Genomic DNA, 24,198 nt, shown 5'->3' on the forward strand with positions numbered 1-24,198 from the left:
CTGCGACATCGTGTCATGCTCTTCAGGGCTCACAGAACTCCCTGCTCTCCGTTTCCTTCTGCTGCGTTTGTTGGCTGGAAGAGAGAAGACGCGCACCCACGTCAGGCTGGATTTTTGAAGCAGATTGAGAATCACTGGGGTTTCTGAAGGCGTTGCTCTAGATGTGTTGTGCGTTTCAGTTGGAGTCTGGCCAAGATATAAAACTGGACTTAACTGAAGCCAACTTTGGGGTTGTACATGTGAAACATTTTTTCACTGGCCCAGTGATTCTGGCAGTTTGGGGACTAGAAACTCCTCTGAGGGTACTTGAAGACTAGTATGAAGGCTTTTTCCAGAAATGTAAATGCATGTGTGTTCTGTGAAGCTCGGCAAACAGTTGCAGGCGGTTCACAAGTTAGGATCCTTAAATGTCAGCCAGAGTTGTGAAATGGCCGGGGGAAATGGAAGGCAATGAGCGTGTTGCTCTCTCTGCTCTCCCAGCGCCACTTCTGGCTTCTGTAGGCAAGCCTGGGTGCCTGGTGCGCTGTGCCAGAAACAGCAAGGCTCCAGGGCAGGGGGGGCTTGGTTTTATTTCCTACGCGTGTGGATGAGCTTTGAAAGTACCTGGAGAATTCACCAACTGAGAATTAAAAAAAAAACAACTTCCAAATGTTAAGGTTTGGAAAAAAGACTTTCAGTTAACTTGGAGAGTGGAGAGAGGATGTCAGCATATAATCCTGTCTAAATTTTGTGAATCTGCCTATTTTTACTTAGTCATAATGATGGTATGCATTTTTGTATTCGCTTACGTTACTTAACATTATCAAGTTCTCCTAAATTTGGTATCATTTTTATAATGGTAATATTTACTGGGTCTATAGCATTTGTTCTGAGGTGACACAATCAGCCAGCCATTGGTCTTTTTTTTTCCCCTTGGAGTTTGTGACTGTAGATATATTTTGAAATACGGAGTTTGGTATGTAGGGCTTTTTAAAACCCCCTTCTAAAATGAAATTAATCCCTAAAAATAAATTCCCAAGAATCGAATTGTGGAACCTGGTGATAAGGGTTCACATTCTTTTCGGTGTCTCAGAGAACTTTCTGTTTCTGCATTTGTACCGTATACATGGTTTTTTAGGTACTGGGGCCAGGGCTTGAACCCAGGATCTCATATGTGGGAAGCTGGTGCTCAACCACAGAGCCACATCAGTTCCCCTGGGTTGGTTTTTTGTGTTGTTTTTTGCTTGTTGTTTGTTTGGTTAGTTTTTTATTTTTATTTTTTCAAGGGGGCATCAGAACCGAACCCAGACCTCCTGTGTGAGAAGCAGGTGTCCAACCACTTGAGCCACATCTGCTCCCTTGTTCCAAACAAGTTTTGGCTGCTTTACTTTGCTCCTCTTTATACATACAAAATAAAATTGCATTGTCCCTGTATTACTTCTACAATTTAAAAAAAACTGAAGGACTAACTATGTAAGAAACTGTGACATATAAACATCTGTGACTGCAGCTATTTGCATGAGATTTAATTTGCTGTACAGAAGGAACCCTGTGCTTACTCTCTTAATAGTGGCTCCTGGCGCATAAAACTTTCTGTCTTACAAAAGTGTACAAATAAATGAATACCTTTGTCCTCCCCTTCCTGCCCAACCCTGCTGGCCAGCTGCCTGATACTGTTACTGATTTTTCCCTCCCCGTTAGGTTGCAGAATTGTCAGAATGTGTGGGCTCGGCACTTATCCAGAAAGGCTTCAGGACTGCCTCAGACCAGTTCATTGGCATCTTTTCTCAAAATAGACCTGAGGTATGAACCATTAGGCTCTTTCTGTGCATGGTTTTGGTAGTTCTCAGCTATGAGTCATACTAGTTCACGGCTACTTCTGCTTGAGATGAGATTTTGTCATCGGCTTCCTTCCTGCTGAAAATATGGCTTTCTGTTCCATCTCAGAAAAATGCACATACGAAAATCCAAACCAGGGACTTCCTAGTCTTTAGGAGGAAAAAGAGTCACTTTTTTGTCATTATTATTTTAAAACAAGGTCCCTAAACAAAATCCTTGGAACAAATAACTAACAAGCAAGTCTTTATTTTGAGAACTTCTCTATGATTAGGAAAATAGCATTACTAAATGATATATAAACACTTTTTTTTTTTAATTTTGTTTATTTCTGCCCCCCTGCCCCGTTCCCCATTCCCACCTTCCCCTGTTGTCTGCTCTGTGTCCATACGTTGTGTTCTTCTGTATCTGCTTGTCTTCTCATTAGGTGGCTCTGGGAACCGATCCTAGGACCTTCTGGAGTGGGAAAGAGGCCTGTTCTGCTCCATCTTCTTATTTTCTCTCCTCTGTGTCTCTTGTTGCATCGTCTTGCTGCGCCAGCTCTCGGCATCGGCTGGCACTCCTGCGCAGGGCGGCTCTCCTGCGTAGGCCAGCACTCTGCGTGTGCCAGCTCGCCATGTGGGCCAGCTTGCCCTCCCCAGGAGGCCCTGGGCATTGAACCCCGGACCTCCTCTATGGTAGACGGGAGCCCAAGTGGTTGAGCCACGTCCATTTCCCTAGATATAAACTCTTATATTTTCCTTCTGAAAGGTATGAGTTTTCCCTCCGGTCAGGTCACAAAGTTTAAAATACCACAGGCAGTGGGGAACGTGTACCTCCCTGGAAGCCAGCCTTAATTTAGATGCACCGTCATTATGTGGCTGTTTAGGCCCATCTGTGGTGCTTGTATAAATCATTGTATTAAAATGCACTAAAAACAGAAGACCTTTTAAGGTATTGCTTTTGTGATAGTGAAGAAATTACTTGGCATAACTGGCTTGGAAAAATTTAGTGCCTGTCTTGATGAAATCTAATTTATTCTTATACCTACTTGTGTCCAAAAATCACACTGGCTCAACCCCTGTGCTACTGACTGTTTTATAAATTACAATGGTGTATTAGACTTTCATTGTACTGCTAAGTGGAAAAGAGCATTTTTCCACAGCTGGACTATGACTAACCTCATGGAATTTAGTTCCTTTCATTTTAAGTAAAACTCATGCATATGAAAACATCCAAACTTTTTGCTTTACTCAAAAAGTTTTATAATGAATCTATAACTAGAAAACATATTCCTTGCTTCAAGGAGTAAGCGTCTTCCTATATTATGATTTAGTTCAGCAAATGTTTACTGAGCATGAACTATAGGCCAGGCGCAGTGGAGGCAGCAGGATGTAACAGGGCCTCGGATCCTTATGAGGTGCCCATAAGGGAGGGAGACCCATAAACTGGGACGTCGTCGATAATGTGTTAAGTGTGGACTCGGGGCAAAAAGATTGTGGGTGCTCAGTCAAGGAGGCTTCCTGGAGGTGGTGTCCAGGTCGAGTAGAAGGAAGTAAGGGTGGGAGGCAGAGGGGATGTCTGGAGCAGCCACACATTTGCATCAAGCAGCACGTCTGTGTAGGAAATGAAGTGTTTTAGCAGGGTCGAGAATGGAGTGGCAGGAGAAGAGGGGGAAAGAGGAGTCAGAGCCAGGCCGCGTCGGCCGCATGTGCCCCGCTGTGGAGCGTGGCCTTGGCCTCCATGCCGGTCGCTTGAGAAGTGTTTCCAGTGTCCAGCAAAACCTTTCCAGGCCCTGTGAGCGGCTTCTGCTCCCTCCTCACGGCAGCCGTGCCTTCTTATGTGCCAAGTGTCAGGATTCTGCAGAAGATTTCCTTGGAAAACTGCAGCCAGAGACCACGAGGACTCACTGAGGCGTCGCAAATAGGAGTCCTCTTGCACATTTGCCTTCAGGAGGTCACGGCTGCACGGCTGATGAGCTGAGAGGAAGATGACCAGTCAGTCCACCACTTCCTTCCTTCATCACTTTGCCCGGGAACTACTGCCACAAGCTGACCTGCTAAGCACGTGCCTTGTCTGTCTTCACTTCCCTGCCGGAATCGTCAAGGCTGAGCTGTGCTACTCACGGACCTTCCCGCTGTTGCTCAATGTGCGCCTCCTCTCTTGGAATCTCCTTCCCTTTCTCTCTGTCTTCCCAGCTTGGGTTTTGCAGGGGACTAGCTGTTACCTCCTTGGCAAAGCCTTCCGTAACCACCGCAGCGCGCGGTGGGCTCCCTGTCTCTGCAGTCAGGCGCTCTCTCCTATTGTTAGTTCTCTTGTCGCACATTTGCCTCATTTCTCCAGGCAAACTGCAGCTTTCTTTTTAGGAACGGGACAAGTGTTTCGTTCCTGTTCATGACCGGCTCAGGTTGCCTGGCACATGGTAGTAGATACACAGGTGTTGGTTTTGCTTTATCAAATGTTTGCTCTTTGACTCTGTCTAGAGCGTTGTTATCCTTGGAGTGATCCCATTGTGATATCTTGTTTTCTCTCCCCACCCTTTCCTGTTTGGTCAGTGGGTGATTGTTGAGCAGGGATGCTTTACTTATTCCATGGTGGTCGTCCCCCTCTATGACACTCTTGGAACAGACTCAATCGCCTACATCATCAACAAAGGTACGTCTGCGACCTGTGATTGGACATCGGACTAGTTATAGGCTAGATTCAGTGACTTTATATTTGTTTATATTTCCCGGGGCTTTTATATTTAAATGTACACCTGCTATTGTAGTCAAAGAATATAATGATTATGTTCTTGAGCCAGATACATTATTCTTCATCGTATCTCTTCTTTTCCAGCCAAACTCTCTCTGGTTTTTGTTGACAAGCCAGACAAGGCTCAGCTCTTACTAGAGGGTAAAGAAAAGAAGTTAACCCCATCCCTCAAAACCGTCGTTCTCATGGACCCCTATGGCATTGACCTTGTGGAACGAGGCAAGGAGTGTGGGGTGGAAATCACCAGCCTGAAGGCGATAGAGGTGAGTCCTTCTGCCCAGCCCCAGCTCCAGAGGGTTTCCTTGGGGCATTTAGGTTCACGTGTGGGACCGCATAATGCCAACTCTGGCCAGTCATCTCAGTAACCTATGGAAGAAAGAAAGAAAAATTCTCCATGCACGTCTGTGTCAACTCATCCCTGGCATAACTGGCTTGGAAGAATTTAAGCGCCTGACTTGACAAAATTGAATTTATTTTTTTTAAAGATTTATTTATTTTATTTCTCTTCCCTTCCCACCCCTCCCGCCCCAGTTGTCTGCTCTCTGTGTCCATTTTCTGCGTGTTCTTCTTTGTCCACTTCCATTGTTGTCATCTTGCTGTGTCAGCTCTCTGTGTGTGCGGTGCCATTCCTGGGCAGGCTGCACTTTCTCTCACGCTGGGTGGCTCTCCTTACGGGGTGCACTCCTTGCATGTGGGGCTCCCCTACACGGGGGACACCCCTGCATGGCACGGCACTCCTTGCGCACATCAGCACTGCACGTGGGCCAGCTCCACACGGGTCAAGGAGGCCCGGGGTTTGAACCGTGGACCTCCCATGTGGTAGACGGACGCCCTAACCACTGGGCCAAGTCCACTTCCCTGAATTTATTCTTATACCTACTTGTGTCCAAAAATCACATCGGCTCACTCCCTGGGCTACTCACTCTCATGAGCTGCAAGATTTATGCTAGAGCATTGACAAGCCATGCCAATAAATGCCGGAAATGTGAATTTCAGATTCAGACGCGGAAATTTAAGTTTATATGTTCTCTTGAGGCTTTCATGTCTTTTACGCACTAATTAGTCTCTAAAATAGGGCCATACATAGAAATCTGACACATTATCCTTTCACCAGAGTGGGGTTTTTTGGGATTTTTTTTTGTTTTTTGTTTGTAATTTATTGAAATATATCACTTAAACATATATAAACAATAAGTGTGTAGTAGTTGTGAACTTACAAAACAAACATATATAACATGAAACAAACGTATATAACATCGCGCCCTACCACCAATAACTTGCATTGTTTTTAAACCTTTTTAACTAGTGATTAAAGAGCATTGTCAAAATATTACTACTAACCAAAGTATTTTCCCCTAACTAATCCGATTGCTATTATCTTTATGTCATTTATATATGAACATACATAAACAAGTGTATAGTAAAAGTTGTGAACTTACAAAGCAAACATGCATATCATCATACAGGGGTCCCACACATCAGCCCTCCACCAACACCTTGCATTGCCATGAGACGTTTGTTACAAACTATGAAAGAACACTGTCAAAATCTTACTACTAATCATAGTCCTTATCTTACCTTTGGTGTGCTTTTCCCCCAAACCACCCTATTATTATTTTTTAAATATATATTTTTTTATGAACGAAGTTGTAAACTTATAACACAATCGTGCACATGTGCAGAATTCCCAAACAACATCCCTCCATCAACACACCACAATGTAGTGTGTCATTTGCTACAGATAAAATAATATCATTTGATTGTTACCATGTCCATAGTGTACATTTGACTCACATTTTCCATACTGCCTCAGTATCGATACAGTACATATTTTGCATAGATGCAAGAATATTATATTATTACAAACCAACTGTGGAGTGTCCATAGGTCACTCCAGCTGTATTTTTCCCATGCTTCTCCACATTCCCATCACCCTGCAGTAGTGATATACATTTGTTCTAGCCAACAAAGGACACTCTTGCATCTGTGCCATCAACCACAATTTTCACCCACCTCTTGGTTTACTGTGCTATCCAGTTCCTAGATTATTCTCAAGCATTCTGTCAATTGGCATTTATGTAACTAGACTACCATTTTCAGTCACATCCCCATTTATAAACTAGCTATTACTCACTGTGCTACCATCCACTCTATACATTTCCACAGTTTTACAGTAAAGCTAATTAAAACTTCTACATGCATTAAACATCAGTAGTTCACTCAGTCCTTCTCTTATCTCCTTTAAGAATCCAGCACCTACCACTAGGTCTTGAAAATATTTTCCAATAATTTCTTCTAGAAGTTTTATGGTTCTTGCTTTTATTTTTAGTTTTTTAATCCATTTTGAGTTAATTTTTGGATAAGGTGTGAGATAGGGGTCCTCTTTCCTTCTTTCAGCTATGGATGTCCAATTTTTTCAGCACCATTTGTTGAATGGATTGTTCTGCCTGAGTTGTGTGAGTTTGACAGGCTAGTCAAAAATCACTTGACCACACCTGTGAGGGTCTGTTTCTGAACCATAAATTTGGTTCCATTGGTCTATTGTGTCTGTCTTTAGGCCAGTACCATGCTGTTTTTACCACTATAGGTAGGTATTATGATTTAAAGTCTGGATATGAAGGTTCACTTTTCCTTTTTATAATGTTTCTGCTATTCAGGACTCCTTACCCTTCCAAATAAATTTAATGATTGTGTTTTCAGTTGTTTCTTTAATGCTGGCGTTATTTTTATCAGGATTGCATTAAATCTGTATATCAATTTGAGTAAAATTGATATCTTAATGATATTTAGTCTTCCAATCCATGAGCATGGAATGTTCTTCCAGTTATTTATGGAGCTACGGTTTTTTGATTTGTTTTAACATTGAGTTGCAGTTTTCTGAATACAGGTGATTTACATCATTGGTTAAGTTTATTCCTGACTATTTGAGTTTTATCTGTCATATTTTATTTTCACCACTCTTTTGATACTTTTAGTTACTTTTTTTGACATAATCTTCATTTCTAGATTCTCTTCCAGGCCCCTCTCTCCTGTCTTTTCTTTTCCGGCTCTAGTATACCCTTTAGTATTTCCTGAAATTCTGGTCCCTTGGTTAGAAATTCTCTCAGTTTCTGTTTATCTGTGAATATTCTAATTTCGCCCTCATTTTTGAAAGACAGTCTTGCTGGATATAAGATTCTTAGTTGGAAGTTTTTCTCTTATAGTATCTTAAATATATCATACCACTATCTTCTTGCCTCCATGGTTTCTGGTGAGAAATCAGCACTTATTGGATATCCCTTATATATTATGCATTGCATTTCTTTTGCTGGTCTCAGAATTCTCTCTTTGTCTTTGGCATTTGACATTCTGATGAGTATGTGTCTTGGAGTTGGTCTGTTTGGATTTTTTCAGATGGGAGTACGTTGCGCTTCTTGGACAGGGATATCTATGTCCTTTAATAGGGTTGGAAAATTTTCTACCATTATTACTTTCAATATTCCTTCTCCCCTTTTCCCTTCTCTTCGCCTTCTCGGACACCCATGACAAGTATGTTTGCACACCTTTTGCTGTCATTTAGTTCCCCGAGACGTTGTTCAATTTTTTCCATTCTTTTCTTCATCCGTTCTTTTGTATGTTCACTTTCAGAGGCCATTTCTTCAAGCTCACCAATCCTTTCTTCTGCCTCCTCAAATCTGCTATTATATGATTCCAATGTTTTTTTAATTTCATTGATTCCACCTTTCATTCCCATAAGATCCGCTATTTTTCTATGTATGCTTTCAAATTCTTTATGCTCATCCAATGTCTTCTTAATATCCTCAATCTCTTTAGCCATGTCATTGAATTTATCAAGGAGATTTGTTTGAACATCTATAATTAGTTGCTCAACTCCTTTATGTCACTTGGAGCCTTATCTTGTTCCTTTAACTGGGCCATAGCTTACTGTTTCTTGGTGTGGATTGTAATTTTTTGTAGGTGTCTTTGCATCTGGCTTACTAGAGTGTTTTTTCTGGGTGCAGTTTTCCTCTTTAGGGCTTCCTATCCTTTCTCCCTTGCTGGTTGTGCAGTAGGAGCCAAGCATGTAGTTGGTGCTGTAAGCTGTGGAGGCTCAAGCTGCCCTCATTGCACCAGGGACCAGTGAAGCTTCTCCCACCTTTCTCCTTTGCCAGGAGTAGGGACAGCGTCGCAGCTATGTGGAATAATCCACGTGCAGGCCTAGACTGTAGTTGCCAAGAGAGACTGATGAAGCTTCACATCCCTTTCTCCCCTGCCTGCAAAGAATTTGAGGCCACAAGTAAGGATTTATAGAATCTTTTCATTTGCTATATAATGAAGTACTTTTTTTTTAGGAGGTACCGGGGATTGAACCCAGGACCTCGTACATGGGAAGCAGACACTCAGCCACTGAGCTACATCTGCTCCCCTGACGTTATTTTGAGAGAAAAATTATTTAGATGAATACATTAGTAAGATCGTAATGTAAAGTAATTCTTTACTTATAAAAAAGACTGTTGAACATTTTCACGTGTAATATGATGCTTGTGTAGTTTTTTTTAAATTTTGTAAGCAAAAGATTAATTTTTTTTAATAAATGAATTCAAGAGTAGTGTGTTGGTTGGTTTTGTGATCAGGCTTTTTGTTAATGTCTGTTTGTTACAGGATCAAAAATAGAAACAATGATATTTGGAACTTTTGTTTTTTTCCCACTATTTTATTATGAATGTTTTCACATATACAGATATATTGAAAGAATTGTACAATTGAAGATCTGTATATATACTATCTGGATTCTATATTTAACATTTTAATATATGTGTTTTACCACAAATTTATTAAACTCATCGTCCCTCTATCCATTCATAGTTATTTGTTTGTAGTTCTTTTTCTTTTTTGAGGTAAGATTTTTTTGCATTTTAGCCTCACAGTAGTAATTCATTTATCTTTACAATTGCTATATTTTTTCCCTAAATTATGATATAAGTGAGGATTTAGACTGTGAAACCTTCTTGGCAGGATAGTCCCCTAATTTGGATAATGTTTATTTCCAACAAATTAAAAGCGAAGTCACATATAAGTGCCACTTTATTTTCTCTTAACATCAATTTTTGAAGTATTAGAGATCTCAGGAAACTATGTAAGAATTTTCAACAGATGAGTGGAATTTTGGATCCCATGAAGAGTGTTTTGAAAAAAGATGATCATTGCTTTAGCTCTTCATCTACTTCTTTTTGAATGTCAGTGTTTCTGGTTTTTAAAATATATATATAATTATTTTTTCTTTAGAAATGTTGTAGGTTTACGGAAAAACCATGCAGCAAATAGAGTTTCCACCACACCAATGCAAGGTGGTAACAATAAGGGTATACCAAGAGACCTTTAATTTTTGTTTTTTTTTGGCATAAATAACCAGAGTCCACTTTCTATGCTCCTAATTGGTACCATAGTTAATGTTCTCATTAAAATGCCATCGTTTAATGAATAGTCATCGATTTCTCCAGGCCAGACCTCCCTCTGGCATTGCTTTGTCAGTCCCACACCTCCAGTGTCTCTGTCCGAGCCGGGCAAGCTGCTGGCCCTTGCAAGCTGCTGCAGAGGCCTAATTCCCTGCCTGCCCCGCTCGGTCCCAGGGCCAGGCTCCTTGCTTCTGGCTGCTGCCCCTGCCCAGGGCCCGAGTTGACCTGAGGTCATGAGGAGGGAGGGATTCCAGGCTTTCCTCTCTTTCTCTCACTCCAAGTCTCTCTCTTCCTTTCCTTTTTTTTTTTTTTTAATAAAATTGTATTAAAGAATATCCGACATACATGCCCATCCATAAACAGTAAGTATATAGTAAAAGTTGTGACCTTAACACGTGTTTCTGTTTTTTTAGTCAATGTCTGTTACAGATACAATTTAAAATATGAGTAACATTAAAGACCGTTTAAAACTGTATGCTGGACAGATCCTCAGTGAGATCTGAATATGCCCATCTGACTTCCGTTTAATGATAGGCATGCTCCCTCCAAATGCTCACTCAAGCGTGTTCGATTTTAATAGAAAAAATGTAAATAGTTCATTCTGAAAAATTAATAGAAATTATACTGGTCATCAAGACTGCCTTTAATGTTCTTAAACATCAGACTGAACCCTTAGTAGCAACTGGGAAATGCTGCACCTGAGAAATACATCTCTCATTCTTAGCCTTCATGACCGTTCAAGGACTGGTCTTACGGCTTCTGTAACGGTCTGTTTTATAATTGGAGGCTCCCAAATCCTTTCCTTTAAACACCACTGTGGACCATTGGCTACGTGTGGAAAGTACAGATAGTTGAGCCTCTCCAGAATGACTAGCATTTAAATCTGACTGAGATTGTTTCCTGTCTATTCTCACCCCCCAGCCCCCACCCCCCCACACACGCACCCCAGATTGGAGAGCCAAATGGATACTTAGTTATCAGTGCCGGGCTCTGGTTTGGGGAGGGTGCAGAGTAACTGCAGGGCTTTGGCTACCTTAAGAAGAGCTTTTATTAAAAACCATAGTAGGAAGTAGGAGTGGGGACAAGCAGTACATTTTGCAAGAACTTGATATGGCTTTTTGGATAAATCCTATTTCAAAGGCCATTTGTATAGTTTTACATAAGAGAGAAGACAACTGGAAAATGACTTTTTAGAACAATGGGTAAATATTTTGGTTTTGGGTTGATTAAAATTAGCATAGTTTACTTAATTTGAAGAGTGTGCTTATTGATGAGTCTATGGGTGGACCTCACAGTAAAGTCAACCCTAAGTGAATTAATGTGACCTTGTTCTTTACATTTAGAAAACATTTCCATTTAAGATATTTTTTTACTTTCTAATTAAGGACCTGGGACGAGTCAATAGACAGAAGCCCAAGGTAAGTACATTATATCAGAATTTCCAAAACTCTCTCTGTCATTTGGAATATTTAGTCATATTGGAGACTAGTATCATCTTGGATGATACCTTCTGGCTTCTAGTTTTCTTTTCTAGTCTGATTTGAATGAATTTTTTTTTAATCTGCCTTAGCCTCCAGCACCTGAAGATCTTGCAGTAATTTGTTTCACAAGTGGAACTACAGGCAAGTTTTGGGTGAAATGGGATTGCTCCTAAGTAGTATATAGTTTTACACCCTCCCCCCAACACACACACACTCTCTCTCTTTTTGTATTGTTTATGCACTAACTCTAAATGCATAGAAAGCGGAAGAGACTGAAGTGGTTCTAGCAATGTTTTATTGCTCTATAAGACCTTTGCAATCTGAGAGAGTTATATATTTTCTCAAATATGTGTATTAAAGATGACATTAGATTCACCAGTCTTCTAGAACAACCTATATCAGTGGTTTCGAGAGTAAAATCGTTTTTGCTAAATACATCCTCTAAATCTTGTCCATATTAATAAAGATTAAGATAATGAAAGGCATTTAAACCTTTTCAGGTTTTTAAGAAAATTTTTTTTTACAGTACAAATAATTTCATTTGTTCAAGCGTTCATACTGCAAGCATTAAACCAAGCGTTTGCTTTGATTCTGTGGGCCCAAACTCACATGTTTAGGAAGACAAAAGCAAACTATGATCCGTGTATACAGATGATAACTAATGGCTCAAAGTTAATCACATTTTCATTTTTAAATTTCTACAGCTTAGAACTCAGATATTACAGGTCTTTTAGGTCCTTCTGAATGTCCCAGCCACTCTTCTTGAGTTGATAACACTGGTGAATGCCCAAGCACTCAGGATACCTGGGAGGCTCAAGAAGGCTTCGTGTTTAGTGCTGTGCATCCCTTGACCACTGCTGAGCCTGGATGAATCCTGGATAGATTTTGAACATAGTTTCAGTCAGATCAGCCACACTTACGCCCATAGCCCGGTTGGTACATCCTTTTAACTTGATGACTTCATAGGCACTTCCAAACACAATCTCACGCACATCCTTCCAGGTTTCACTCTCATTGTCTATTTGCATTTCTGGATTCAGTTCCTGAAGAGGAACTCTTGCCACATTCGCTCCGCTCTACACAGCCACATTTGAGTCACCGTGTTCTCCTAGAATCCCCTGTGGCACCTCTGGAATGAATTCCAAGTTTTTCAGCCATAAGATAGCAAAGTCTAGTAGATTTGCACCCACTTCCAATCACACAGTTCTTGGACAATCCACTTAGTCTCTGCCCTACCTATGTTAAAATGTCTGCTGGCTTGGAAACCACAGTTAATGGTGTAACTGGAGGGTAATGAATTTGAAGACGTTAAGGTTCCCTTTCACCAAATTGAGATGACTCTCCCAGCTTGCGGACGAACTTCTGCAGTTCCCGCCACCATCAGCAGCCACAGAGTAATCTTTATCGGCCGCAATTTTAGGTGTCTGAAGAAATAAGCTTCCATGCTGCAGATCCATTTCTCCTTTGGGTGGATCTTCTAAAACATCCTTCAGGGAAAGTTCCTCAGCCAGAGACTTTCTAAGAACGCCGACCGCACATGCCATACTGTCTTGTCCAGCAGCCGCTGCAGTGATCTCATCGTGTGGGACCATTGCCTCTTCGTTTGGACTGCTGTGATCGGTTTTTGCTTAAGAGTGGCCACCATACACAAGTGGGAGAGGGATCTCAAGACGGCTGTGACAGTCCTGTGGCGGAGACAAAGCCAACTGCAGGCTTAGGAATTTGTTCCTAGACGGTCAGCTTAATGGGATGTTTGAAGCCCTAATTACACAGGGTTTTGTGGCCTCTTTCATTTCTGTCATTCCTGGAAGTCCTTTCATTTACTCTAACTTTGTTCTGCTTCCTCTTTTTTCCTCAGGCAATCCCAAAGGAGCAATGATCACTCATCAAAACTTAATTTGCGATTGTTCGGCTTTTGTGAAAGTGACCGAGGTAACCTTTTTGGTCATTGTCATCTTTTTCATTTCATTGGTTGACCTTAGACCCCAGAATGAAAATGGTAAAGTCCAGCCCATTGTGTCAGGTCCACACTGTATTTGGAATCCTGTCTGAAATACAGTAAATTTTAATATGGCCTAAAACCACCTTCTCAAAGGGTTTTCATTGCAGACCTAATCCCCAACTCCTGCTTGGGACCCTTAAGGTGAATTGACAGGCAGAATTTGTTACAGCTGTTATATTGTTACATTGTGACACTGTTTAGATACTCCCCTATACAGGTTTCCAGGAACGGACAGAGAAGATATGGCTCTCTTATGCTTTTATCTACTGTTGGGAGATAAAAGAGTTTCTTCATGTTGATAATGAAATGTGAAATGCTCTTGAAGTTTTTAAAATCTTTATTTACTTTTGTCAGTTTGACTTCCATTCTATGACATAATGATGAAAGCCTCAAACTTCAGTTAGTTTCCTAGTCTTGTTTGTTAGCCAACAATATGTTTCATACTTGCCTTTTAAAAGGTACTGATTTAACAATGTAATGCCTTTCCCTCATGCTTTTTTCACATTGTACATACTTCACTTTTGTGGTCTCTTGGATGTATTCAGTACTTACTTTTTGTGGTGGGAGTCTGTGTTCAGTGCTGTTGGAGAATGGACAGCTGTGGCGGCTGCAGAATGTCGGTGTTTGAGAGAACGTGTTGCTTCTTTGGGTGCTTACTCCTGCATACCTTCTCTGGCGTATACTTTCTAAACAGAGTTCAACATTTAGTACCTTACCCAAGTAAAATTTTATTTTTCTAATTGGCCTTCAAAGAAAACTTTAAAGATGGTTCATTGAGGCAAATGACTACAAGAATTTGTTTAAATTCAATTATAATATATTAAAGGCCATTCTCAGCTTTGTAAAAGAAAACTTCTAATCATGCTAATGGATGTTATTTTTTTGTATTAAATCAGAAAATTGAAAAGTAAAGATGTTATTGAGTCAGATTTCTCTTTATATGACACTGTCATTCTGAGAACTGTGTAGTTGGAATGCATACAATTCAACCAAGATGATAGCATTCTCAGCCTACACCATATACTTGTGGGGCTCCTGTGTTTCTGCAGGCCTGGCATTTTCTCCTACTGTGACGTTATTAGAGAAATAGCCCTCCTTTCAGGAAGATGGGGCATGGCTTAGAAGTGGGCACCTCACCCCCTAGGCAACTTGACATCCGCCTCATTTCTGAGTTGGAGTGGCAGCAGCTGGGGTTGGCAGCCTCCTGTCTTGGCCAGAATTCTTTATGTTACTAATATGCAAAATCTCAGTGTGCCTAGCCCTAGGCGAGGCCCATTCTGAGCTTCGAGGGGGAGCCTCCTGTCCAAGCTCAAACTGGACACGGGCCCGTCATGGTCAGCATTTTGCAGGAAAGCAAACACATTGGTTTGGGATCTGAGCTTGCATTAAGTAAATTGAGATCTTTTCATTAGGGGAAGTAGGAACTTTACGGTAAAAATGGTGACCGAAATCAAATACTCTAGATGCAATTATACTATCATGAAATCCAGTTTCTTTTATCTGCTTTCGCCTTCCTCTTTGCAATATAATATGCTCTTTTATGTTGGAATGAATCTTAAGAGTTCTTACTTAAAGGTGGAATTGAGCTTTCTGGGCCATGGGATACTATAATTTTGAATTGCTAGGCAATTAGAGCACATAATCCCTTAACCATCCCCCTTGGGGCAAAATTTTCCTTGTTTTGAATAAAATCTGACCTGGATTTACTTTGTTATTTGGAATGACCTCATATATTCCACTCTACTTGAATTGTTAAAGTATTGATTATCTTTTCATTCTTTGCTGAGAAATAATTGCGGACCATTAAAAAAGGCTCTTTCTCCTTAATGTTGAGGTACTATGTGCTCTGAAATAAATGGGGAGATTATTCAACATCTTAATTAATTTCTCTCTTCCTGGTGTCTTTCCGTATAGAATGTGATCAGTCCTTGCCCAGATGATATTTTGATATCTTTCTTGCCCCTCGCCCATATGTTTGAGAGAATAGTAGAGGTAGGCATTTTGCTTTGTTTTCTTTCTTGCTTGCTTTGTTTGTGTTATGCTGAGTTGTTGTGTTTTACAGAAAGTGCTTGACTTGAATCCCAGTGACACATACATTTCGTATTTACCACTTGCACACATGTTTGAGCAATCGATGAAGGTGAGTTTGATGTGCAGACTGTCATCCCCACAGGTAATTCTTTGCTTAGCCCCATTTTGGAAAGGGTACTAATTGCTTAAAAGTACATTTTTTTTTTCTGGGTCTGACTACCTGGACTTTAATTGTTCATTTAAAAATGAGAAGCTCAGACTTTCGAGGGATACTGATATGGATATGATTCAAGGAAAAAATGTAAGCATAGAATTTTTATTAAAGCAAATCTACAAAGCCTAGTGAGGCTTCTGTGCTATGAGAAGTCTCTGTTTTTCACGGTACTTGTTCATTCATTTATCAAGTATTTCTTGGGTGCTAGTGATGGGCCAGGCCCTGAGCTAAGTACTAGAGAAAGAGCAGTGACCAATAGAGAGCCGGCCCTTGGGCTGCCCGCTGTCCTCTAGGATTCACGTGCCCCTAAAGGATCAAGGATCACTGGTCTCCCCTTCATCTGTTATGTGTACTTCCTGCACACCTCAGCAATCTTAAAATATTTAAGGTGATCTCAAGTGAGTAGACAATGGACGGAATGTACCTAACTATAGTTAACAGAGATGTGCCTGGAAGGCAAGCCCACCCAACAGAAGTCTCCAGAGCTTTAATCTTTAAACAATTTAAAAAATATAAACCGTGGCATACCTTTCTAGTGGTTTCTGCTTTCAAGCCTGAGATTGTTTGTACTTCCATTGTATCATCTTTTTTTTTTTTAAGATTTATTTTTTATTTTATTTCTCTCCCCTCTCCCTCCCCCCACCCCCACACCCCCCCCCACCCCCACCCCCCCCCCATTGTCTGCTCTCTGTGTCCATGCGCTGTGTGTTCTTCTGTGACCGCTTCTATCCTTATCAGCAGCACCGGGAATCTGTGTTTCTTTTTGTTGCGTCATCTTGCTGTGTCAGCTCTCTGTGTGTGCAGTGCCATTCTTGGGCAGGCTGCACTTTCTTTCACGCTGTGTGACTCTCCTTACGGGGCGCACTCCTTGTGCGTGGGGACACCCCTGCATGGCAGGGCACTCCTTGTGCCATCAGCACTGAGCATGGGCCAGCTCCACACAGGTCAGGGAGGCCCGGGGTTTGAACCACGGAACTCCCATGTGGTAGACGGACGCCCTAACCTCTGGGCCAAGTCTGCTTCCCCATTGTATTGTCTTTTGACTCTTTTTTTTTTTTTTATTGAAAATGGGTAACTCTTTGTCAAATACATACAGCTTGACAGTGCAGTTTGGATTAAATGGGAGAAAAGTCATGCAGTAGATTAAAGATGAGTGGCAATCCACTGTGGTATTAGGTGTCCTAGTGTTTCAATGTTCAATGTGGCTTTTCGCAAAATGTTAATTGAATTCAAATAAAGGAAAGTGAGACTCTTGGAAGCTTGAACTGCAGGCAGGTAAAGTTTTTGTTTCTGGAATAAGTTATCATTCATTTCAGCAGGCATCATCATGAAGCTAAATTAGCAGAATTTCTATGATCATCACTAAGAACAGCTGGTTTCATACGAAGCCCAGTATCTTGAGGATGATCAAGAGAAATGCCGAGTTTCAATGTTACAGTGACTTGAGAAAGCAAACTAAACATTTAGACTACTTAGAGTCTGTAACTTCAGGATTTCTGGAAACTGGTCTGCAACACTAAAACTGAAGACTCGTTTATTTTGTAATGTTGTTTGACCACCGTTGTGACCATAAAATGTTTTGCTGTGCATTTACTTCTGTAGTGTGTAATGCTGTGTCATGGAGCTAAAATAGGATTTTTCCAAGGAGATATCAGGCTACTTATGGATGACCTGAAGGTGCTACAACCCACTGTCTTTCCTGTGGTCCCGAGATTGCTGAACCGGATGTTTGACCGCGTAAGTTCCAGGCAGCCGAGTGTGGTGGGTAGAGCACTGGACTCGGAGTCAGAGGCTTGAACGGGCTCCCCCAGGCACCGTTGGTGAGCCCATAGGCACCCCTTTTACTCTGTCGGAACTGCAGGTTGCTTATCTGTCAAATTACAATACAGCTATCTCACAGAGTTGATCATCAGGATGATGTGAGAAGACACCCAGGAACACACTTTAAAAAATTTAAGGCACAAAAACAAAAAAAGACAATACAAACAAAAGACAAAAAAAAATTTTTTTTTAAAGTCACAATACAGGCATAAGGTGGGAGGTCATTTCCATTTTGCAGTGAATGCTTTGAGCCTCTGTTTTTTCATCTGTGAAAGAGACTTTTACCTCCTACCCCTGGCTGTCTACCTCATGAAGTTGCCCACGGGATCACGTAAAAATGGCCGCCGTGAATGCTGTTCTTAACTGTAAAGCTCCACGCACAGGTGCAGTAGTACGTACATAACCACACTGAGCAATGTGAGCGGGCGAGGAGGGGACCCACAGAATGCCAGCTCTCAGTGTAAGCCAGTAGATCCTCCAGAAGCAAGACCAGTGTGTGGAGTGGGCCACCTCCACGTGAATTTGGACTGGGCAGTTTCGAGGCTTGGCTTCTAGCTTCTCTGAGAACCTTCTTCGTTCTTGACCCTGTAGATTTTTGGACAAGCAAACACTACACTGAAGCGATGGCTGTTGGACTTTGCTTCCAAGAGGAAAGAAGCAGAGCTTCGTAGTGGCATCATTAGAAACAACAGCCTATGGGATAAACTAATCTTCCACAAGATACAGGTAACAGGTCACACGATTAGTTCTTCTGTATACTAATTAAGGTTTCAGATATTCTGTGAGAGCCTTTTTTTTTTTTAAAAGAAACTTATGGAAGTGTGGGAGAGAATGGAATATTTTTATTAATTCTGGTATATTTCTAAAACATAAGGATAAAGCCATGAAGTAATGTCAGTCTTGTGGCATTTTTCAGGCGTGGGTTGTAAGAGGACATGTAATAGTATGTCCGACAAAATGCCAGAATTGTGTTAGTTGCCGCAAATCTACCACACTCTTTTTCTAACTCCCCGAGATACCTTTAAGTAGGTATCTGGACTTACTTCCATCCCTGTTGAGAATGCCTGGACTAGCCGTGGGTGGAGAAACGCCCAGCGTGCGCTGCTCTTTCCTGAGCACCGGGGCTGAGCCCTGTCCTAGGAGAGCGGGGTGGATCAGGACCTGCAGACTCTACACAGACCTTCCTCACTGAGGGGTCCCCCTTCTTCCCCGTCTGTAACCCGACTGTTCTCTCCTCTCTCCCTACCTTGAAAGTCGAGTCTGGGAGGAAAAGTGAGGTTGATGGTCACTGGAGCTGCGCCAGTGTCTGCCACGGTGCTGACGTTTCTGAGAGCCGCTCTCGGCTGCCAGGTGAGGTGGGATTTCACATCCGCGGATCATCCCAGGCTCTGTCACGCAGAGTGATCTTGTTTAGGAAAAGTCACGCTTACCCTCTTGTGTGTTTTATTTTGTTTGGAAGATCATGTCATTCCTAGGTTCCTGAGAGAAAGAAGTGTATAGATATAGAGAGAGAGATTTTTGTTTACCCTAGGCAAGGGAAGATTTGCTTCTGTTTACTGTTTACACTCTCCTCTAGGGTAAGGCACAAAACGTGCCTTCCCAGTCAGACCTGAGGGGATGGGAGTGGATATAAATGATAAACGAACCTGAAAACACGCAGAGAGTGTAGTATAAGGAGACAGGCGAGATAGCCGAGACTTGGTGACAGATGAAACCTGTGTGGGGCAGAGCCATGAGTTGATACTGCCCGCCTGGCTAGGTTGGCACGGCAGGGCTGGCACGGAGGGCTCCTCTCTTGCTGCCCACAGGAAGTTAAGTAGAAAATACAACAAGGACAGTGGCTGGTGCTCGACGTGCTGATGAAGGTGCTTGGATGCGATAGGAAAACATACTTCAGTATTGTGAAAAGAGATTTTCCCCTCAGCCAGCCAGTGTTTTAGGAGTTAGAGAAGCTTAGTTACTTTTGCTCTGTAGCAAAGGTGTGACTGTCCCCCTTTTAATAACGTTTCATCTCTTGGTGCCCCAGTTTTACGAAGGCTATGGACAGACAGAGTGCACTGCTGGGTGCTGCCTCTCTGTGCCTGGAGACTGGACAGCAGGTATGCTTGTGGGAGACTCCTTGCTGGGATCTGACTTGGAATTAGGTCAATCAGGGACTCTTCAGCGCTGAAGCCCGTGCTACTTTGTTTCTCATGAGTAGGCCTCAGGCCAACAATCTTTTAAGTAATGGCTCTTGGGGCAGAGGGTGATGTAATTTGTAAATATTAGCCCTTTCTAGGAAGAGAGGGATTTTTGGTTCTGCCGAGTTTGAGCTGACATTCTAGGCATTGTCCCCATGGCGTTTGCTCCGTTCCTAACCACAGGTCCTTTAACAGCTAGAGAATTTGCAACAGTCGTTTCAATATAGTAAAATCATTAAAACATAGGAACGATTATTTGTGCAACCTTTAAAATGTAGTGAATTTCTGCTCTACATGTGTTTGGAAAAGACAAAAAAGTTAGCTGTGAAATTAGTACCTTTTTATCTGAATGAGCTTAAATGTAAAACTTATTTATTCATGCTTAAGGAAATAAAGGCCACCTTGATCAGAGTCGGATGTTGGATGAGAATAATCAAGGTTTGCCAGAGTTGCTTCTATTCTCTCTCCTTGCAGAGAATGGGGGCTGATTAAGAGGTCTGTGTGAGGCAGGAGTGGCAAGGAGTGGGCAGGGGAGATCAGATCATAGGAGCCAGGTAACGTTTTAGAGAGCTTGCTTCCAGGTACTGTGGTAACTCTTAAAATCTGCAGTCTTATTTATACTTTGGAAGATACTTCGGAACATGCAACTTAGGAAATGTCCTGCAGTCTTTTTGATATTTTAGTCTCCATTCTAGGAATAAACTCCAAATTCATTGACCGGAAACAGAAGGGCTGTCATTGTAGAAACCAGATGTTTATAGCAGCATTTTGGTGTGTGTGAGGAGCCTTGATTATTACAAAAATAACTTGAAGACTTGCCCTGAGGCTATGACAATTACTTTATTTACTCTACAGGCCATGTTGGTGCCCCCATGCCTTGCAATTTGGTGAAACTTGTGGATGTAGAGGAGATGAATTACCTGGCTGCCCGGGGCGAGGGCGAGGTGAGTGAAGCCGTCCTTCCCCAGCGCACCCCGTCACTGCCCTTTCCTTGAGCTGCCTGGCGTCCTGCAGGGCCGCTTCCCAGCACGGTGTCCTTTAAAGCCACCGAGCTGATTTTATTGGTCATCCCGGAGTCCAGCAGGTCTTTTTTCATGTTCCGCCTTTGGGGTTCGGGGTGTCACGGAGCTGGCCTGTTCCTGCCCCATCTGCGGCCTCGGGCCCTGAGCTCGCAGCGGCCCCTGCGGCCCCGCTCCTAGGGGCGCCTCTCCTGTCTGCTGATTGCCCTGGCTACCTGTTAGCCAGCTGCTGGAGCTGGGCAGAAAGCCTCATTACCTCACAGGGATTTCACCCCTTCGGGACCTCCCAGCGGCTCTAAGCGGGGCCTGAGGCGGCGCTGGCTGCGCGGAGGTGATGCAGTACGGGAGGGGCACCGTGCAGGGCTGCCCGAGCCACCGGCCTCTCAGTGCCCTCTGGACCACGGGCGTGAGGGCTTCTAGCCACAGACACGCGCACGCACACGCACGCAGCCCGGTTCTGTTCTTTCAAAGAAGCCCCCGTGAGTGCTGCTAACAGTTATCTTTTTTTTATTTTTATTTTTATTCAGGTGTGTGTGAAAGGGCCGAACGTGTTTAAGGGCTACTTGAATGATCCAGTAAAAACAGCAGAAGTTTTGGATAAAGATGGCTGGTTGCACACAGGGGACGTTGGCAAATGGTTACCAGTAAGTTGTCACCTCCCCCATTCACAGTTTTGTTCCACTGTGGAAAAGAGAACATCCCGTCTGTGCCGTGTGGCACTGGCACCGCAGCCGAACTCTTTCCCTTCTCCTTGTTGAACTGTGCTCTTTTCCTGCAGTGAACAGGTATCTGCTCTTAGAATACTTGTTCGGTGTCAGGAAATGATATCTGACCTCACTTGTGGTTGCTCCTAAGAGACCATGGCTTTTAACAGAATCGATGCTGTGCCCTGGTGCTGATGCTTGGCCTACCAAGGTTTGGGGGTGCTGTGCCCTGGTGTTGATGCTTGGCCTACCAAGGTTTGGGGGTGCTGTGCCCTGGTGCTGATGCTTGGCCTACCAAGGTTTGGGGGTGCTGTGCCCTGGTGTTGATGCTTGGCCTACCAAGGTTTGGGGGTGCTGTGCCCTGGTGCTGATGCTTGGCCTACCAAGGTTTGGGGGTGCTGTGCCCTGGTGTTGATGCTTGGCCTACCAAGGTTTGGGGGTGCTGTGCCCTGGTGCTGATGCTTGGCCTACCAAGGTTTGGGGGTGCTGTGCCCTGGTGCTGATGCTTGGCCTACCAAGGTTTGGGGGTGCTGTGCCCTGGTGCTGATGCTTGGCCTACCAAGGTTTGGGGGTGCTGTGCCCTGGTGCTGATGCTTGGCCTACCAAGGTTTGGGGGTGCTGTGCCCTGGTGTTGATGCTTGGCCTACCAAGGTTTGGGGGTGCTGTGCCCTGGTGCTGATGCTTGGCCTACCAAGGTTTGGGGGTGCTGTGCCCTGGTGCTGATGCTTGGCCTACCAAGGCTTGGGGGGTGGTAGCAAACTACATGGAATGTATGATGGGCAAGAACTTGTGAACAAATGTGCCCCTTGGGTTTCTCATCTCATTAAAAATAGGGCAAGTGTTTCACAGGTTTAGATCGACTCCTGTGACTTGAGTCTCAGAGCCTAATGGTTTGTTGTTGTTGTTGTTGTTTTGTTAGTTTTGATAAAACTTTATCTTTGATAAAAGATAAATTTTATTTCTCAGAACATTTTGATATAGAGAAATTCCAAAGAGTCCATCTTAGGAGTAAGAGGCTTGCGCAAGTAAGCCTCATCTGTTCTGCCTGTCGATTTGATCATTAGGGTACTACCCGCTGCTTCCTCTAAATTGTTACCATGTTCAAGTGCCAGCCCTAACATGGCTAATGCAATTTTTATTCTTATTATTGTGTATTATCAGACTATTTGTAGATTTAAGGCATGTGATTCTGGAATATTTATTGATTAGAAAAATCCCTCCCTACCACCACCACCAAATCAGTTCAGCATGTAGGCTGCCCAAGCTACTTAAGAATAAATTGAGTCCTTCTTTTTAGGTTTAAGAGGGTGTAGCAGTTTAATATGGTTTATGAATTCCAAAAATAGATATTGGATTATGTTTGCAATCTGTCTTTACCTGGGCGTGATTAAGTTGTGATTAGGGCTTTGATTGGGCCATGTCATTAGGGCGTGAGGCATGGCAAAGGACAGAGTTGAAGGGTTTTGATGTTGGAGTTTTGATGTTGGACTTTGATGCTGAAGCCCTAAGCTGGAGCCCCAGGAAGTAAGCCCACAGAGGAAGAGAGAAACAAGTACCAGGAAGAGAGGAACCCTGAGCCCAGGAAGAAGCGAGCCCTGGGAAGAGAGGAACCCTGAACCGAGAGAGAAGCAAGACCCTGGAAGGGAGGAACCCAGGAAGCCTGAACCCTCATAGGTTTCGGCAGCCGTCTTGCTCAAACACGTGAAAATAGATTTTGGTGAGGGAAGGAACTTATGCTTATGGCCTGGTATCTGTAAGCTCCTACCCCAAATAAATATCATTTCTGAAAACCAACCAATTTCTGATATTTTGCATCAGCACCCCTTTGGCTGACTAACACCGAATTTGGTACCCAGGAATAGGGAAGTGTTTTTGCAATTACCAAAATTCTGAAATGGTTTTATAAGTGGGTAAGGGGTATTTTTTGGAGGAATTGTGAGATGCTTGGAAGAAAAGCCTTAGGGAAGCAGACTTGGCCCAGTGGTTAGGGCGTCCACCTACCACATGGGAGGTCCACGGTTCAAACCCCGGACCTCCTTGACCCGTGTGGACCTGGCCCACGTGCATAGCTGATGCGCGCAAGGAGTGCCCTGCCATGCAGGGGTGTCTCCAGCATAGGGGAGCCCCACGCACAAGGAGTGTGCCCCGTAAGGAGAGCCGCCCAGGACGAGAGAAAGTCCAGCCTGCCCAGGAGTGGCACTGCACACACAGAGAGCTGATGCTGCAAGATGACACAACAACCAAAAAAAAGAGACACAGATTCCCGTGCCTCTGATAAGAATAGAAGTGGACACAGAGGAACACACATCGAATGGACACAGAGAGCAGACAATTGGGGGGGGGGGCGGAGAAATAAATAAATAAATAAATAAATAAATCTTTTATTTAAAATAAAAGACTTAGAGTGCTTTGAAGAGACTGTTGATAGCAATATGGATGCTAAAGAGAGTTTTTATGATGCCTTAGAAGTAAATGATGAAACTATTATTAGAAACTGGAGGAAAGGTGGTTCATGTTTTAAAGTTACAGAGAACTTAGCAAGATTAACTCCTGATGTTTTATGGAAGGCAGAATTTGAAAGTGGCAAGCCTAAGCATTTATCTGAAGAAATTTCCAAAGTAAACCCAGAGAATGAGGCTTGGCTTCTGCTTACATCTTATAGCAAAATGCTAGATGAGAGAGAAATGCTGAGGACTGAACTATCAGGTCAAAGAAAACAGAAACTGATTCTGGAAATTCCAAGCCTCTGGAAATCAAGCTCCC

General features: G+C 42.9%; 1 protein-coding gene across 9 annotated transcripts in view; it reads left to right on the plus strand.

Annotated features, from left to right (window-relative positions):
• The window catches only part of LOC101419842 (long-chain-fatty-acid--CoA ligase 1), a 74,418-nt gene that overhangs the window by 44,469 nt on the left and 5,751 nt on the right, over positions 1-24,198 (plus strand). For 5 of the 9 annotated variants that reach the window (XM_058301307.2, XM_071213822.1, XM_058301255.2 and 2 more), the window contains exons 5-17: positions 1,681-1,782; positions 4,350-4,449; positions 4,633-4,811; positions 11,369-11,401; positions 11,554-11,605; positions 13,323-13,396; positions 15,381-15,458; positions 17,314-17,448; positions 18,124-18,258; positions 18,787-18,882; positions 19,559-19,631; positions 20,568-20,656; positions 21,259-21,375. In XM_058301307.2, the coding sequence (XP_058157290.1) occupies positions 1,681-1,782; positions 4,350-4,449; positions 4,633-4,811; positions 11,369-11,401; positions 11,554-11,605; positions 13,323-13,396; positions 15,381-15,458; positions 17,314-17,448; positions 18,124-18,258; positions 18,787-18,882; positions 19,559-19,631; positions 20,568-20,656; positions 21,259-21,375 (1,263 nt within the window). Of the gene's footprint in view, positions 1-1,680; positions 1,783-4,349; positions 4,450-4,632; positions 4,812-11,368; positions 11,402-11,553; positions 11,606-13,322; positions 13,397-15,380; positions 15,459-15,528; positions 15,607-17,313; positions 17,449-18,123; positions 18,259-18,786; positions 18,883-19,558; positions 19,632-20,567; positions 20,657-21,258; positions 21,376-24,198 lie in introns of all 9 variants that reach the window. The other 4 variants (XM_071213816.1, XM_058301271.1, XM_058301332.2 and 1 more) reach the window with 2 other exon arrangements.

Source organism: Dasypus novemcinctus, chromosome 1 (genome assembly GCF_030445035.2).
Source record: "Dasypus novemcinctus isolate mDasNov1 chromosome 1, mDasNov1.1.hap2, whole genome shotgun sequence".
Classification (NCBI taxonomy): Eukaryota; Metazoa; Chordata; class Mammalia; order Cingulata; family Dasypodidae; genus Dasypus; species Dasypus novemcinctus.